Source organism: Parambassis ranga, chromosome 17, assembly GCF_900634625.1.
Source record: "Parambassis ranga chromosome 17, fParRan2.1, whole genome shotgun sequence".
In the NCBI taxonomy this organism is placed as follows: domain Eukaryota; kingdom Metazoa; phylum Chordata; class Actinopteri; family Ambassidae; genus Parambassis; species Parambassis ranga.
This window is the reverse complement of record NC_041037.1, coordinates 15,929,179-15,947,462: the sequence shown is the minus strand read 5'-3', so window position 1 is coordinate 15,947,462 and position 18,284 is coordinate 15,929,179. Positions and strand designations below refer to the sequence as shown.

The window sequence follows — 18,284 nt, the reverse complement described above, 5'->3', positions numbered from 1 at the left end:
CCCAGGACTCACACCCAACAATCATACCGCTAGACAACGTGCCAGAGAGTCATTGATAGCCCTAATACATATATATCCGAGTCCTGATCGGGAGGTAGCGTCCGATTCCAATTGAGTCTGAAACCATGTAATTGGGCTCAATTTCCGATCACATGATCGGATCTGGACATCCCTAATTGTGACATTAAAATCTGAAGTGTTACCAGCTTTCAAACTAACTAGATGCACTGTTGAAAGGATGAGAAAGGCTTCTGAACGTCAAAGTGCCCATAATAAAAGATTATAAAGAAAATACATAATAAGAATACAGTACTGGATCCTCACAGTTGTGCTGAGATACTGGTACTCAGAAGTTTGGGGACTCTCATACTGAAGTTAATATAATTGCCCTCATACTAACCTTAAATGTATGTATGCTGAGCTTTTGTATTTTAAAATTATAGTGAGCTCAAACCGCTGCTTTACAAGGCCAGAAAGAAAAAAAAGACAAGAACTCAGAACTCAGAAAAAAAGAAGCAAATTATTCATGCTGAAACTTTTTAATGACGTCAAAGCAGCATGCGTCTACCACAGAGGACACGCTTTTGATCAGAGATAGTTTCTGTAAAAAGAGACAAGCTTTTACTCCAAACAATGTGAGATCAGAGAGAAGACCAAGAGCAACTGGAGACTGACTGATTTAGTTCTGCAGAATTTCTGTATTCTTTTCTTGTACAAAAACTTCCAGTCCCCCCGTGGTCCACACTTTGGTACTACCTCAAATACTCCGTCTTGTTACTGCAGCTTTTCACGCTGAGCCCATCCACTTGTAGAAGTGGTTGCCTGAAGAGGTGTTGTACCATGGGATCGTTTGACCCTTAAAATCCAGACAGTTTTGGTCACGTTGTAATGTAAAGAAGCAGTTTGCCTGAATAGCACACTGCAACACTCATACTGTGCCACCAGCGAGTGCTTCAAATATGATATCTTTATGTTGTAATACCTCTGTGCAAGTCATGTATGAACGAACCTGTATCACTGAAATAATTTTTTTAATTAATTATTAACTATTATAATATATTCATCTTACCACAGTATTGGTTTGATGTTCTCTATCTACAAGAGTCCTATATTATGCATATATATATATATATATATATATATTATGCATCGAATTATTTAGTCCTTAGTTCAAATTGACAGAATGAGTGCGAGATGGTTATTAATTGGACATTGTAATAATTTAGTAACGTGGGTGAACTAGCCCTTTAAACAAACCAGGAAAAGAGATGACATACTGTATTGGGAACAATAAAGGCTAACATAATAATACTCAATTACAATTGTACAATTATAAGTTCCAGTTACCTGTAGCACTGGACAAAAGCGTGCTTAAAAAATGGATCAATCTCCACAATCATTCAATTAATTATATCATATGATCATAATCATGAGGTGTAATAATAATTTACATAGCTACAGCAGCTCTCCTATTGTCATTAGACAACCAGATGTAAGGTCTGTAGTATATCCAGAGCCTTGAGTGGCAACAGAAAGATATATCCATTCATATCAAGGCCATGTTTGGGTATATTGAGTGCTCTAATTGCTATTGCTATGTGCACTAGATACAATGCACCCTTATGTTGAGGGTAATTAGTGTATATGTACTGAAAGCTGGCACAGTAGAGCGCTTCTTTGTACACAATCTCTGTGAGGGGAAAATACAGTTTCAGATAAACAGACAGATAAAAGGAATCCTCTGTGCTCTCAAGCTCAAATCCCAAGCTCAGACCACGTCACTTTATCTTCGCCTTTCCTCATTTGTCCGTAATAAAAATAATTAGCAGCTACCACGAGAATTAACGGATGCTCATCAAATAGAAACTTTGCTTTCTTGTCCTTTCCAGTGTTGTCGGTCAGTTCATCCCCACAAATCTGAAGCGCTGGATTTAACACACTGTACACACACATATACACACACACAACCTCATCTCTCAGCAGAGGTAGCAGAGGGAAAGTTGACAAATGGATTGAGCTGCCAAATGTGCAAGAGCCTCTTGGCCATTCCTACGCCTACCCATAATTCTCTGCTGTGCCTCCCATGATAGTACATTCCAGTTCAAACTCACACACGGTCAGGACCTTCGATGCCCTCCAGTTGTAGATTCTTCCTCTTTAAAGCAGTGGTTGTAGCTAAGCTTAGCATATGTAAACATTCATATAGGATGCAATAGGAGAGACGCTCTGTATTTAAAGCACTAACAATCCCTGCACCTCCCTTATCCCTTTATATTCTGCTTTTCCTTCCACTTACATAAGAAGCGAAATAAAATAAATATTTGATCCACTTTGAAACCACATTTCATGAATATATAACTCTGTTGTGAACTTTGAAGAGGAACTATATTTGGCAATTTAATGAGTTAGGCGTTGCTAAACAAATCTTAATTAATCCTTAATAAACAAAGTGGGAGCGAGAGGAGGGGAGGGAGGAGGAAAGTCCTGTGATTATGGCAAGGCTGCTGTATGAAAACACCAATAAAAAAAAAACAAAAACGTATGAATTATCAGGAGCGACTGCAATTAACACAAAAAGATATTAATCCTGTGTTTGTTATCACCACACATGTCAAAACACCAATTATATGGAGAATGCATGCTAAATGTTGCTAAATATGTGAAGAAAATGTGATCAATTAAAGTTAAAGTTGAGGTATAACTTAATTACTTCATCATTTGGATTCATATGAGTTTTAGGTCAGAGCAGTCATCTGTTTTCTTCTGCGCTGCCAATTAGTGTGAACAATTGCACCGAGCACCATGATGCACATTAATTATCCAGAGGCCGAGAAGCTGCAGAAACATTGTAATTTGCCGAAAATCTCAGATTTGATAACCATTGGAAAGCCTGGGAAATAGATCTTCTCCTTTTTTGTTGCTAATCTGGTAGCATTTCTACCTTCTTACTTTCCTTTACATCCTTGAACGCATCGTCATTGTTTCTTCTCTGAGAATGTAACATCTCTTCTCTGCCTAAGTTAAGCTGTGGCTTTGTAAAATCACAGCAGGAGTTTCATGTTGCCACTATGATAAAAAAAAAGATTATAATGTAATGTGCTCTCCAGTTCTGCAGTAAACAGAAGATAAAAAAAAAGACACGGCTGTTTTTTTTCTAATGAGGAACACAACACGCCTTTTAGCATTTATTGTGTTTTTATACTTGCAGAGTTTAATTGTGTGTCAGCTTTTGTGTGGATGTTGTCATGTATTTGTCAAATCTAACTGCTAGTTGTAAAGCAGTGAATGTCACAGTCGGGGGGGAGAAAAACTTCAACAGATGTATTGCAAATTACTGTCAGGGGGAGGAAAATTTCACATCCTAGCAATCTTCCAATTTAGTTGGGTTTCTACTAAAACTAGATATGCAAATGATCCGAGCTGCAGCACATCTCATTTGCATGTGTCACTGCATGTGATCTGATAACACACACATGTTGATGAGCACAACTAAATATGGAATATTGGGTAAAAAGACGATGATACTGTTAAACTGAAAGGGGAAGATTCATGGCGCAGTGGTATAGCAGGGTACTATTGTGTTTCCTTGGGCAAGACACTTTACCTGCATAGGATCCAGTGTACTCACTGGTGTATGGCACTCTTTGCTGGGCTGCCTTAAGCAATTTCCCCATTGTGGGACTAATAAAGGTTTCAATTATTATTATTAGTATTTATGGAGATAACAGTTTAATAAAATGTCCAAATTAATAGTAAATGAAATAAATTGTTATATAGTAGCCATTTGCTAAAATCATTTAAGTTCATTTTTCCTCATTAATGTACACAGCACCCCATATTGACAGAAAACTGTTGACATTCTTGCAGATGTATGAAAAAGGAAAAAGTGAAATATGACATGGTCCTAAGTATCAGAGCCTTTGCTGTGACTCATATATTGAACTCAGGTGCGTCCATTTCTTCTGATCATCCTTCAGATGGTTCCACACCTTCATCTGAGTCCAGCTGTGTTTGATGATACTGATTGGACTTGATCAGGAAAGACACACACCTGTCTGTATAAGACCTTACAATGAGGATCATGAGGTCAGAGGAAGTGACTGAAGAGCTCAGAGACAGACTTTTACTGTCATGATAGAGTTCAAATTCAAGAACTGGTAAATAAATAAGGATGTAACATCTGAGGATACATGAGTATCGATACAAAGGTTCACAGCAATCCAGGAAAATTGAGGATGTTTTACATGTTAGTGATGACATCATGGATCACATCACAGGGTTCATCCTCTGTGGTGCATGAATATCAGTTCATAAAATGACAATCCGTATGTTAGTACCTATTAAGGAGTTAATAGACCAATGCTATCATCATAGTGATAAAAATTTAAACTTTATTAACAACTTTAAATCTGCTGCTGTGACTATTTGTATACATTTTTTCCACTGCCTTGTTCCTGTTTGGATCAACACAATGGAATATACAGGCCAACGACCAAAGTACCAGTGTTTAACATGCAGCATTTTACAGGCACAAACCGTTTTTCTCAAACCAACATTCACATCTTAATATCCAAACTGTCTCAATTGTCAAATACTATCGCTGTGCATGAAAAAAGACAGCTAATCAATAGCCTGTGCCACTTTCACTTTATCTGTCATTCAATAAGACAATATGTCAGATTTTTCAAATAGGCCATGTCTCACATTAGAATGAAACTCTTTCAGATTTCACACTGCGTTTCCGCCAATAGCAGATGTGTCGACAGCAGAGATGATGAACGATAAGAGGACAAAAGCTGACAGATGTGATAAATACGATGTCGAATGGCTAATCAATCTCATGTGGGTAGAGGGAAACGGAGAAAAAAACACAGCAGCAGGGATCTCCTGGCGTGAGTCAGCAGAGGCAAAAACAGAGTCTGATTGGCATGTGAGTGCGTGTTTGCCGACCACATGTGTGTGTATGTGTGTGTGTGTGAAGCTTTTTGTTGGTCTCTCACGCTCGACCTTGTCTTTAGGAACTAAATGAACAGGAAGCTTTTGTGTGTTTGTGTGTGTGTGTGTGTGCTTGAAAAATACCTCCCTGTTTTCTTATAGAACCTGGTAACAAACACTGGCAGCAGCCCAAACATATTGAAAAATTACACACTGAGAAAGTATGAAAGAAAGTGACAAATGACTGGCTTAAAAAAAATAATAATAACTTCACTGTGGAGCAGGAGCATGAAATGTAACAAATCCAGCTGGTGGAGGACGAAGGAGGAGGAGGAGGAGGAGGAGTGAGAGAGCAATATTAACTTTCTTCAAATAGCCGACACTCTCCTTTTCAGCCTTTTTTCATTTTACACATTCTCATCAGAAGGCTCATTACATTGCCCCAGATCATCTGTACTATAAGTGTGTGTGTGTGTGTGTGTGTGTGCTCATATATAAGTATATATATATATAAGTTCTACATGTGTGAGTGTGTCCAAGTCTACCTGACCTACTTAGACTAAGAATGGACTCCAGATCATTGTAGTAACTCGCTACCAGCAATTTGGCTCAAAACCTGATCTATATTACCCATAATGCAACCCAACTTCCTTCAGTTTAGCTAGGTTGCTTTATGTTACCAGCAGCTGGAGGCCCCTATAAGCCTTAGGCTACAAAGGTTTGGTAAGCTCGCTACTTTCTGTCACCACATTTCAAGATTTTTTTTTTTTGCAGTCTTCAGACACAACTGGCTCTGACTCATGAAACATAAAGTGAGACAGTCTTTCTTTCCCTCTGGAAGGGACAGAAAACGGTAAAGTTGGTGCACTTCCCCTTTATGTCCAAATACATAATGACATCCCACACAAACATTTGAGGTAATCTGTTATGATTTCACTGTATGCTGAGTGGTGCTTACTGCATTGTAAGCTGGTTAAAAGTAGTGTTTAAACACAGTAGTAGTGTGTCTCTTTTGGGAGGCAATATTAGTCCATCTGTCAGACACACTGCTCCAGATTAAAATATCTGGACAGCTACTACTACTGGGTGGATTAACAGGAAATGTAGCACATAAATACTCCTGCGTGGTTAATAACATAAGGGCATTGCAGAACGAAGCAGTTGTAATTCAGTCTTGCACCTGCGGCCCTGCTGTCACATGGTCTCCTTTGGGATTTTTTACCAACAGCAATTGATGCAAAACTTCACTGGTTTAATGTGAGTATTTGTTGCAAAGTAAAAGAAGTATTAATGAGAAGCGTCACTAACATTATGCATTCTCTTGTCTGTGTCTTGTAAACATTATGAACTTGCTTGCTTGGCAGATATATTAGCTTTTAAGTGCTTGTCTATTTCTTCTTTACACCATGAATGATGCTTGGGACTTTTTTTTTTTGCAGTTTTAGGCCTGGTATTACTAATAGTTTCATCAGTCGTTAAAATAAATAAGTCAATCAAAGCTTTTCTGTGAAGATGGTTGGTTAAAAGACATAAAATTAGCTGCAAACCTTCACTGGGCTCACATACATGACACACATGACCCTTGAGTATACATATATCAGCTGTGTATGCAGCTATCAAAAATGTAAGTTTCAGACATATTTTAAGCTTCACTAATACACACTGAAGATCAAACATAGTTCTAAAGCCTCATCTTACCTCTACTAAGAGGAAAAAACAAGGTGCCTTGTCCATTTGCTGCTTCTTGTCGTTCGTGTGTAACTACGCTGCTCACACTTGGAAAAATGCATCCCACCACATTACTGAGCAGCTGTAGCCTTAGGCTCTCAGCTAACAGATCAAAATGTGGTGACATATTTGTGACACATTAGCTCAGATGGGCATTCCATCACTTGTGTTTACTGTTTACTGTTGCCCTGAAAGGACTGGAGGAATTATCCTCACTACTTTCTGGTGTTCATATTTCATTAACGATGACAGCCTTCCATGCATTTTGCTCACAAACAAACATACAGAGAGAGAGAGAGAGACTTCCTAACCTGTTCCTTGACGGACGCGAGGATGGCGGAGGTGGTTTCCGACTCTGAGCCGTCTCCATTGGAGGCGTTGAGGACAGGGCTCAACATTGTGGCAGCGCAGGCAGTGTTAGATGCCACCTCAGGCACTGGCATACCTCCTGGAAAAAAAGAGGGGGAAAATGCAATTATTTCAATATACAATAAAGATATGCTGATGTGCCAGGAGAGACCAATACGCTCCTATATTGTTGTATTAGTGTGGTGAGACACATATAGAAATATGCCCTTTAATAAACAAATCTGTGGGTCAACTTCTGTCAATTCTAATCATTTCAGGGTTCACAAATATATAATTAATCTGGAATAAACATTTGTAGATGACAGCATTTCATGTCATTAGCAGTCTTATTTACATGTGACAGTAGCATGGTACATGTAGTCGTAACATGGGGCTAGTAAAGTGCCATATAAAGGTACAAGGCACAACTGGCGGACAGCAGATGCAGCAAGGAGTGCTGCATTAATTTGTACCTGGAGCTATATACAGCATGTCTAAATAAAAGCTCCAACCACACATACTCCAATGACATAAATGCTCTCCTGTTAAGACACAGATATAGTGTCAGTTTTCATTATAATGGTATATAGTATTAGCACTACCACCATAAAGGTAATGCTAGCAGTAGCAGTAGTAGTGGTACGTCCATCATTGTCATTCTATGGGCCTCTGCTTTAAAAAGTACTTCTAAAAAAAATGAGTCTTCCAGAATCAGCTCTGCGGTGTCGGTTTTATCAAAATGTACTTAAGCAGCAGAGGAGCGTACATTTGTTAGGGACTATTTTAAGCTGCGGATTAATACACATTTGGTGTTCTAGTGAGAATTTTTCAGCAGTTTGACTTGTTTATGAGATTAACTCAAAATAGAGCGTGCACAGGAATGAAGGGGGCATGTTATCCAGTAAGAAACTCTCCTGTGTGCCTCACTAATGTGTTTTTAACAGTTTGGTGACGAGTGAGCTCTGTGACAGAGAGATAATCATGAAAAAAAAAAAGAATTTGAAAGTAAGATTAGTTAGTAAGTATGTATTTTTGCCTTTTAGACTGATAAATTAAATTGTCAAAGGTAATTTTACTATCATTCAATATTATAATCATTTTTAATTCCTATCATTTGCAAAATCATGCAAACTAAACAGTTCCACTGCCAAAAAACAAAACAAAACAAAAAATCCAGAACCTAGAAATACAATTGTAGTTTTCGAGTACCGCTCTCACACTGGCGTGGCGTACTTGCACACAAACACACTTGAATTCCACGCTTGATGCCATGTGTCATCCTGTATTTGGCCAGACGTAGGAGGACACAGGCTTCACATGTGCCATGTAATCCTGATGCAGCAAAGAGCTGGCGTAACGGCTGCATCAGCCAGCTTTACACACTGATGAAAGGCTTGTCGTGAGGAATCTGCACACACGCACACACACACACACACACCTCTGCACTATACACTGCACTACATGAGGCAGCACTGGGATGAGAAAAGTGGAGCATGTGAGCAGAAAGAAGGGCGGGAAAGTAACTGAAGAGTGGAATGAGGGAGAAAGGATGAATAACTTTATCCTTTAATAATCATTGGTCACTAATGGCTGTTAATATAGCTGGCCTGGTTTTACTTGTCTTCTATTTTTTAGAGTGTATTTCTTCCTCACCATCCATCTTTCCCTCATCATTGTTCCTAATCTATTTTTTATTACCACCCACCTTGCTTCATTCCTCCTCCTTATTTTCTTTCTAAACATCCCCTCTCCCCCATCCCTCTCTCTCCCTCTCTCTCTCTCCCCTGCCCACTTCTCTTCACTTGACCTGTTTCAGCGTCTCCTCATCTTTTCAGCACATTTCTGCTTTATTAGGCAGCATCCAGTGGAGGGTGACAGAAGGATGATGACCTGAAAGGTTGCCGGTTGGATTTGAACCTGCAAAGCTACGATGCACCTGAGGCCCCCCTCTCTGCACCCTCCTGCTTGTATTCTCATGGAGCATGGGTTGTACTTCATAAACACACTGCTTATGACCCCATGACACCACTACATGCTTAACATTCTTCACACCAAACCTCTTTTCAGTGTTCCCCCCTCTCTGACTGCATTTCAAAAATGTCTGAGCCTTTTTATTCTCTGTGCTGTTTTTGTCTTATTTTTTCTTCATCTTCATCTTCTTCATCTTTGCTCTTCCTGCACGCACAAAGTCATCACGCTAATTATGACTTTTTTTTCTACAGTTTTCTTAGCAAGATTAGGGCCGCTGTAATAGGCAGTAACCTTGGCTAAACAGTGGCCCCTGTGGCCACATGTACACACTGCAGTTTAATGACGTTCAAATTTCTATTCCAAAGGTGCCTGCAGGTTTGCAAAGTGAACTCTGACATACAAACTGACTTGAAAGGAACCAAAAGCCTTAGAGTTGTGTGCACATAGACTTTCTAATAGAAATACCTTTCTTATGTAAAAACCTTTGTGTTAGTTTTAAAGCTTCCTGATAAAAATACCTACACTTATATTGATATATAATTGCTAAAAAACAAGTTAGTTGTGCCAGGGGCAAGACAACAATTGAAATAACATAACTTAAGAAGATGAATAATATGGGGGTTTTCTTGTACATCAACGTTTTCCAAATCACTTTAATAGAATCAGAGTTCTCTTCAACACAGCAGCCACTGGGGCCATACAGAGTCATGCATTTATTCATGGCTCATGCAGTCATGCATGCAGGGTTAATACAGAGGAGATGGACCATTCTAACACCAGCAGCTTTTATGAAAATTTAACAGCAACGTCTCCCTGAGCACAAGCCTTTTTAGGAACTCACATTTCATTTCTCGATCTGTGCAATGACCTGCTGCTGTTCCTCTATGATCCGACCACACAGCCACGTTTATGCAATAGCACATTACTGCAGCCTTCAAGTCCACTTTTTTATTTACTGACTTAATGTATTTTCTATCTTTTTCTCTTGTGTGTCGTGCTCAGTGTGTGTTTTTGTCTTAATGATAGAGATCATTGAAATGCAATGGTTTTCAAAAGCATAGAGTTATTTTTAGTGCAGTGTTGGTGTTTTAAATGTTAGTCTAGTAGAGAAAGAGTGTCAGAAATAGATGCTAGCTGAGCATCAATGTCACTCCCTTTGAGGCAGTGAATATTGTACATGGTGTGCCACCGAAACCATTAGAAAACAGCAAGACAGAGAAAATATCAAATCATAAAAAGTAATGGGTCCATGACAACTAAGCTGTAAGAATGATAGTGTGGCTGTCCCCTATAGTCTCTATCGCTAAGTTCCCCTATAGTGTCAACATGTAGACAACATTAATTATATTAGAGCTTAATATTATGGCTTTGAGTGACAGGTTGGTGCAAACCTCCTGCCCTCCTGCCTCAGCTCCACTCCTCAGACTCTACCTCTTTCTCTGTATTTGGAGTTTTTGGCGGGCTGTGACGCTGCCAACCTGCAGGGTCTGAGGGTCCATGAGGGACTCAAAACAGCACCTCAGAAACTAACGTGTGACGTCATGGAAACATCGAGCTGAGCTCTCTTCAAAACCTTGGTGATCTCATGATCAGATCAATAGTTGAGTTTATGACCAAACACTGAGCCCTGACATTTTATCTAAGCCAATTCTACATCAGTATTATTGCCTCTACACAAAGTGTTAATAGCCAAAGCACTATCTGAGCATAGGTTTTCTCTGTAGTTTGGCCTTGAAAGTATATGTGTATGATATATTTCACTTGACAGTACATTCGGGCTTGCAGTTGATCAGAAATCTGGATGTAAGTGTGGGTCAGGATGCCCGGCGGCCCACTTTGCCTATAGAACAAAAAAACATGAGAGAGAGTAGCTCTGATTTTTGATTGTGCAGACAGGGCAGGCGTCCAAATATAGGTCAACTCAACAGACCGTGTCCAAGCCCTCATCACACAACTGACCAGTACAAAGCAGCTTTCCCCAATAACAGCCGTCAGAACTAGGTTATAGAGGCCCGCAGCCCAGCTAGAGACAAGACTTTGAATATGGATTAGGCCTAAAGGCTTTATTTCACTGAAGTATAATCTTGGATTTTTAGGTCTATATTTCAGCGGCGTAATGCAGGGGTATTTAGCCCTGCATTTCAAAAGCGGTAATCTCCGATATAGCTGTAGCATTGTAAATGCAGCTCCACATGCTATGATTGACATGTCTGACATGGGGGAATATTTAGTTTAATCTTTTGACCCTTTAAGCTCATCAGTCAGGTCTGAGACAGGCGTGTTGTGGTGAAGATGCAAGCAATTCATCACAGATCAGCAAACCAGCTTCATGTCCATGTGGAAGTGTGTTTTTTTTATTATTATTTCTTTTTTTTCTCCAGCTGCACTGATCGCTGTGCATCAAGTTTACTTGTATGCACGACTTCCTGCGTCTCTTCCTCTGTGTGTGTTTGTGCATTCTTTCTGAGATGTGAGCGTTATGTGTTTGACGGGCAGTCCCTTGTTGCCTCATTAAAATCTGCTGCAGTGTTTTGTTTTGTCTTCACCAGTCAACTGTCCCTTTGTCTAGAGCCCGTGCACACGACTCTATGCTTTCAAATTAACAGCAGTTTAACACTTACATTAGAAATGTAATTGGCACCGTCTGTGTCTCACTGTGTGTTTATTAAGGGACAGCATCCACAGTGGAGATTGCGTCTTTAATTTTTCTGTTTTTTTGCTCTGTGAGCTCTGTGATGCATTCACGACTTTCTCATGACCTGCTTGTATGAAACAGCTCAAAGGATTAGACAAACTAAATTAACCCCCTGAACCCCAAGCAGTGTATGGTCATTTTTTAAAAATCTTGTCACTAATCTTTAGTAACTGTGTGCTCAATTTCTCACTGTAATATATAAAGATCTGGACCTCTATAAAAGTCGCATGATTTCTGCAGTATAATACATTTACAGTATTCATACCCCTTGAACTTTTTCACATTTTGTCACCTTACAACCACAAACTTAAATGTGAGATTTTATGTGACAGACCAACACAAGGTAGGTGAGTAGGGGGACTTGTTGTAACACTTTTGACAAAAATAGTGCATCAGATTGTTAAAAACTTACTTAATTACTAAATGAAAGAACAAAGTTCTGGGCGCAAATGTTGTATTCACTTCATTTTGATACCTCTTTTCTGTGCAGACTTATCAGCATTTAAATAGGGAGCGCACACATGTGACATACTGCCCCATTAGCGGGTAAGTTGTGGCACCATGTGGAGTAATACGTCACACATTTTTTGGCATAAATAAAAGAAGAACACTTAGCGTTGGGCTGTTTTTTTCCTTTCATTTGAATTAATATTCTATATTAAATTCAGCTAGAAAAAAAAGCTTGATTAATCAATGACCTTGAATAAAAATTAGACCCCACCTTAATCCCTGACCTGTCTGCTGAGTTCCTCGGTCTTGTGATGCTGTTGGTTCACTAGTGTTCTCTAACGCACCACTGAGGCCTTCACGGAACAGCTGTAATTATACTGAGACTACATTACACACACAGGTGGACTCCATTAACTCATTAGGTGACTTCTGAAGACTATTGATTGCACTGGATTAGTTAGGCCTATCAGAGAACAGGGGGCTGAATACAAATGCACAAATCCACACCAGTTTTCAGATTCCTTAAAATTTTGAACCACATGATCATTGTTGTTCCATTTCATAATTATGTGCCATAATTATGAGTGTTGGTCTATCACATAAAATCCCAATAAAATACACTGAAGTTTGAGGTGGTTAGGTCACAAAATGTGAAAAAGTGAATACTTTTTCCAAGGCACTGTAGGACGATAATCTAAATAATAAAAAAAGGAAAAATAAAATCTGTTTTTCTTTATTTTATACAAAAGTTTTCTTATTCCAATTGCTGAGATCATGTTTAAAATTATAGGAAACAAATGGGAGCTCTACATCCTTTACTGTAGTTTTGCACACAGAGGCTAACTAACTCTAAGTACTTAACACATCAATTGTTGATTATTAGTATTATCAGTCAGAATCTCGGGACCAGTTGTATAATGTAAATACTGCTTATTCAATTCAGGTTAATTTGATTTCTACCTACTAACGAACCACAAAGCCAAAAACAGGACAAAGAAACCTTCAGTCAGATACTAAACAAGGCAGCCTTGTGCTCCAATCCAACAAATCAAAATATTGCCTAAACATAACCACTGAAATGTTAATCCTACTTAACCTGTAATTTTAGATCTCTGGTAATTGGTAGCACCTGTTCCAGCTACAATGAGTCAGCGTGTCAGCCGTGCAGGCAACAGGCAAGCTCAGTGGGGAACAGTGAGCTTTTATACTACAAAACACCGCAATGGTAACATTATTTAAGAGAAACTGCTACAAACTGAATGCTGTTTTTAAGATTTAGAAGCAGACAAACTTAAAAATTAATAAGTGCATTCTGCCATAACATCACTGATTTTTTACTACGGAGCTGACAATAAGGAAACCTTTACAAGCATCATTATTGGCTCATCATCCATCTGCTAAATCTGTGGTAAAAGCCCTGATGCTAATGGATATGTATATGGAGTGGACAAACTCAGACTGTACCTACAGAATGCAATATTGTGTGCATCCACAAGAAAATCACTTAAAGGAGGCAGCACTTATCATTCCATTACCAGGTGCATTTGACACAACAGGGAGCTGATGCTGCCTGAATATGGATCACAATCAGTTGATTGTGTTTTGGGCATAGATGCTAATGAGGCTCGCTGAAGCTCCTATGTCTTTGAGAAAGTATTTTATAATATGATATACCTATAAAGTACCAAGGACAACTTCAGTGGGAGCAGTTTCCTTATTACCCAGCACACATTGGTTATTAAATAGAAGAAGAAGTGCAATCAAGTCTGACTAACAACAGAGGCTGTAAAAACAGTTTGACAGCAGCTGTTGAAGGATGACAGAAGACCCCTTCAGGCTTATGCTACACATACTACACAAACACCAGAGCTAATGTTGCTAATGAGACTTGCCTATATTTAATCTAAAATGGTGGTTCAGGGCAGAAAGATACACTCGCTTAATCAAGTGGAATGATAAAGAAAATTGCAAACAGAAGTGAATAGGAGAAAACAAGGATCTCAATGATCCCCTTGATGATAACTTAAAAGTACAGATCTTAAACAAAGACTAGCACCTGGACTAGCCGTGGAGGCAGTTCCCACTGCACACCAGAGCCACAACAATACACTATCACCTAGGTTTTGACCTCTAAATCAGCAATCCTAGCAAAAAAAAAATAATTATCAAGGGAATAAATCAATCATACTGCAGGGAACCTAAAAAATTCAAAATTTTCACTCTTTATTATTATGTTAAAAGACTGGTGCTCATTAAAAAGTAAAACTCAACAATTAATTTTCCTTTGATATTCATTATTCACTGTAGTGCAAAACAAGCAGCAGCTTCACGGCAGAGAAAGTTTGATCTAGAGTCAGATAAAAACAATACTGCATGAAGGACATCTTTGCTCTTCACTGGACAAAGTGTTCTGATTTTAATCCCTCATTGTGATATGATGCATGTTCCCCTGACGCTACGTTCAGGACAGACTTGTCAAATGTGTAAGTCAATGCATCACAGCTTTGAGAGCTTACAGAAATGCTAACTAGGCTAAAGACATCAGATAACCTGTGATTTTTAGAGACTTTCTACACACTTGAGCTAACCAGTGATACAAAGAAAAGCAACCTATCAGTCACATTATTCAGTCAGTGTATAAATAGTGCAACTTTTTATAGCAAACACCTTTTAAGGCTCCCATGTCACCAGATCTCTTTATCAGAGAGAGAACAGAACAGACAGTAGCATACAGCACAGCTTTAATCCCATGCAAAACAAGATTTACTGTCCTACCTGCAGACAGCCATAAAAAAAAAGAAAAGCGCTGCATGTTTAACACCCACTCACTAATGATTTGCTGGACAGTACAGCCTGCAGGAAAACTGTACCCTGTTACGCAGCTTTATGACTTCACAGGTTTGCTGTTGAAAGCTCCACTTTTATTTGTTCTAAATTTAAACTTCACACAGTCTAAAATAAACATCCAACAGTGGAATTCAATTAGCAGGCTTCCTCTGTGATCCAAGTCGGCCCCGTTTTAATTAGAGATGCCAGCAAAAGGCGCAAAGGGTGCACGGCTCTCCAGAGGCTGGCAACTGCCTCCTCTCTCCGACTCTACCTGTTCACACGTACGCCAGGGGCCAAAGTGTGGCTAATAAACCCTTTAGTCATGTCAAGTTACAAGTCACGCGCCATAATAATGTATATAATAACGTATGTGGTAAGTAAAATGTCACACAAAAACCTTCCCATGAACTAAGAATCTCTTGCTGTAGGTGTTTTTGAAGCTCTTACATTCACTAACATTAGACACACCGTATTGCTCTGTGATAGAAACTGTGTCATTGCAGCCAATAAATCTTCACCTCAGCACATAGGTTCACTTTGCTGAGTACTGACTTAAGTGAAGGCAGAAAACATCTTGTCACGGCAGCAGAGGGCAGATCTGTGTGCAGCAGTGTAACATTTTAATAGAACACATGGTAAATCAGTGTCCCGCATGTCTGCTTGGTGATGGTTAGAGTAGTTTTATTTTCAACACAGATCTACTATCAGGTTCTGGTTATCATAATGACCTACACTACGTTTCAAAAGTTTTGGGTCACATGGAAATGTCTTTATTTTTTTTAAAAAATGTTGTTTAACGAAGATAGCATTAAAGTAATCAGACATACAGTCTAGACTTAATGTGCTAAATGACTATTCTAGTGAGAAAAGGCTGATTTTAATGGAACATATACAAAGGTATACAGAGGCCTTTTCCAGCAACCATCACTCCTGTGTTCTAATGCTACATTGTGTTAGCTAATCGTGTTAAAAAGGCTCATTGATGATTAGAAAACTCCTGTGAAATGATGTTAGTACAGCTGGACTGTTATGCTGATCAGAGAAGCTGTAGAACTGGCCTGGTGACCCCACACTTTTGAACGGTAGTGTATGCTTAAATTCTTAATTATTAAGCAGATTGTTTAGGATTTAAACAATCCAAGAGTAGCATTCAATAACGATGTGTGTGTCTGATTTTATCATCACAGGAAATATGGTCTTTAATTTATATAGGCAGTGTCGTTGGATTTATTACATGAGCTGAGCTTTATAGCGTCTTCCAGCTCTGTGCTCTGGTTTTACAGTCTGCATCTTTACTAATGTGATTCAGTCTTGTTTTTGTGTCAAGCCACAGCAGGCATCTGTTTTCAAAGAAAAGCCTCCGATCAAACTGTTCACAGTTTGCTCAGCACCAAATGGCAGACAAAGTTAACAACAATCTGCTGAACACAGTGCAGACTTGCTGTAGTGGCTAAAGAGCAAGTTTTTTTCTTCCACCGTGTGGTGCTTCTTGGCTGCACCTAACGTCTGGTTAATCCAAAAGCAGTGGATCATAAATGGATGTAGATGATCTGATGATAGTCCTGGTTCATGTGTCTATTTTTTTATTTGTTTGTTGTTTTCTTTATGAATAGAGATGCTTCCATAAACCGCATGAGATTTCATTTTATCCCAGCTGAACAATTGAATTTGTTTCCTCATTTTCTATACATGGAAATAAGGCAAAAAGTAAATCCCTGAGTTATTTCCCTATCTACTTGTTTTTCCTGTGAATTCCTCTTAATCTCACACACACACACACACACACACACACACACACAGGCATGAGAACACACTTCTACTTGTATCCTCGTGAGGGGCCTTCTTTTATTAAGAAGGGTTTGCACTCTGTGAAATAGTTTTTTTTACCGGAGTCTTAATTCTAGTCATTTGAAGTTAAGGCACGAAAACTAGTCAGAAATTAAGATCACACATCTTTTACTCATGAACTTGCCAAGTGAAGAAATCCTGAGGAAATCATTTTGCTGCCATATCAATGCAAATCTCCTTCGCTGGGTTTATCCTCAGGATGTGTGTTGATCCCGGGACGGAGAGAGAGAGAGAGAGAGAGAGCTGAGGCATATTGATGATTTGGAGTGTAATATTTCCTGAAAGTACTTACAAGGTCATCCTGTGATAGTGGAAAAAAACTTAAAAACTTTTAATGTTTTATAACAGAGTCCCCCTCACACAGTTCTGTACCGGATGTATGCATGATTGACTAGAAGTGTGTGTTGACAGGCCATAGTTCCACTATGGTTTATGCCATTTCCTGATCAACATGACAATGTTCCCGCTGGCCTGAGCAGAACCCTGTTCCCATCCAACACCCCCGAGCATGAATTGTAATGCTGCCCGACACTATAGCATCTGACCCTATGACTCTCAGTGTCTCCACTTTTACACAATCTGGATTTATTTTTGCTCGGGCACTTCATATCTAGAGCATGAAATTCACTTTTGAAAGTATAAATGCTTATTTGTACTGACGGTTGCCAAGAAACTAACAGCAACAACTACTAATAACATTGCTGCCTTTATATACATATAGCCAAATGGGACCTTTTTTTTGGTCTCTTCACTAAAGGCTAAGGCTTGATGGACTGTGCTGAGTGTAACAGCGATGCGTGCCTATGGCATAAACAATACACAGATGTATGTATCAAGCTGCGATAATGCTGACGCTGCTATTCTTGAAGAAACAATAGGCTTGCCTGCCTTTTCCTGTCTGTGACCCATTTTTGGCCCTAAGTTCTAATTTAAGAAATTGGTTATAAATAGAAGCCGGAGAGTTTTTTTTACTGTGATTGGCTGCCAAGTTTTGAGTTGCTGTGTGAGAGACCCCTGCTGGTAGGGTTGCAGGACAACAGCAGGGAAGCTGTTGAGGTTTGCCTGGAGCCAGAGAGAGACAGTGACCTCCAGACATAATGCTGATGAGCACAAAAACACACACAAGTTCACCAAGCTTTCCAACAAATTCACACACACACACACACACAGACCTGTGCTTCCATCAAGTTGAAGGCTATTACATTGACTTATATTCATTTCCTTGAGATTTACATTCGAACCCTTACTGTATCTTGATAGTGTATATTCACAGTCTTCAAGGGCAAATGGAACTGTATTGCCGAACAGATGTCTGATTAGTGCTCATGAAGATTTGCTTCATCTCCAACTTCAATGACAGAACACCCTCCTAGGTTTCCCATATTAATTATTCCACTCTAACGAACAGAGAAAAGTGGGCGATTCAGAGCTAAAGACATTTAAATTTTTATGTAGTGTAATGGCACTCACTGAAATGGCA

At 39.2% G+C, this 18,284-nt stretch overlaps 1 protein-coding gene across 2 annotated transcripts in view; it reads right to left on the bottom strand.

Annotated features, from left to right (window-relative positions):
- Positions 1-18,284, bottom strand: part of ctnnd2b (catenin (cadherin-associated protein), delta 2b) — a 114,762-nt gene that overhangs the window by 80,965 nt on the left and 15,513 nt on the right. For both annotated transcript variants that reach the window (XM_028426998.1, XM_028426999.1), the window contains exon 2: positions 6,975-7,111. In XM_028426998.1, coding sequence (XP_028282799.1) covers positions 6,975-7,106 — 132 coding nt within the window. In that variant the 5' untranslated portion in view covers positions 7,107-7,111. The remainder of the gene's footprint in view (positions 1-6,974; positions 7,112-18,284) is intronic.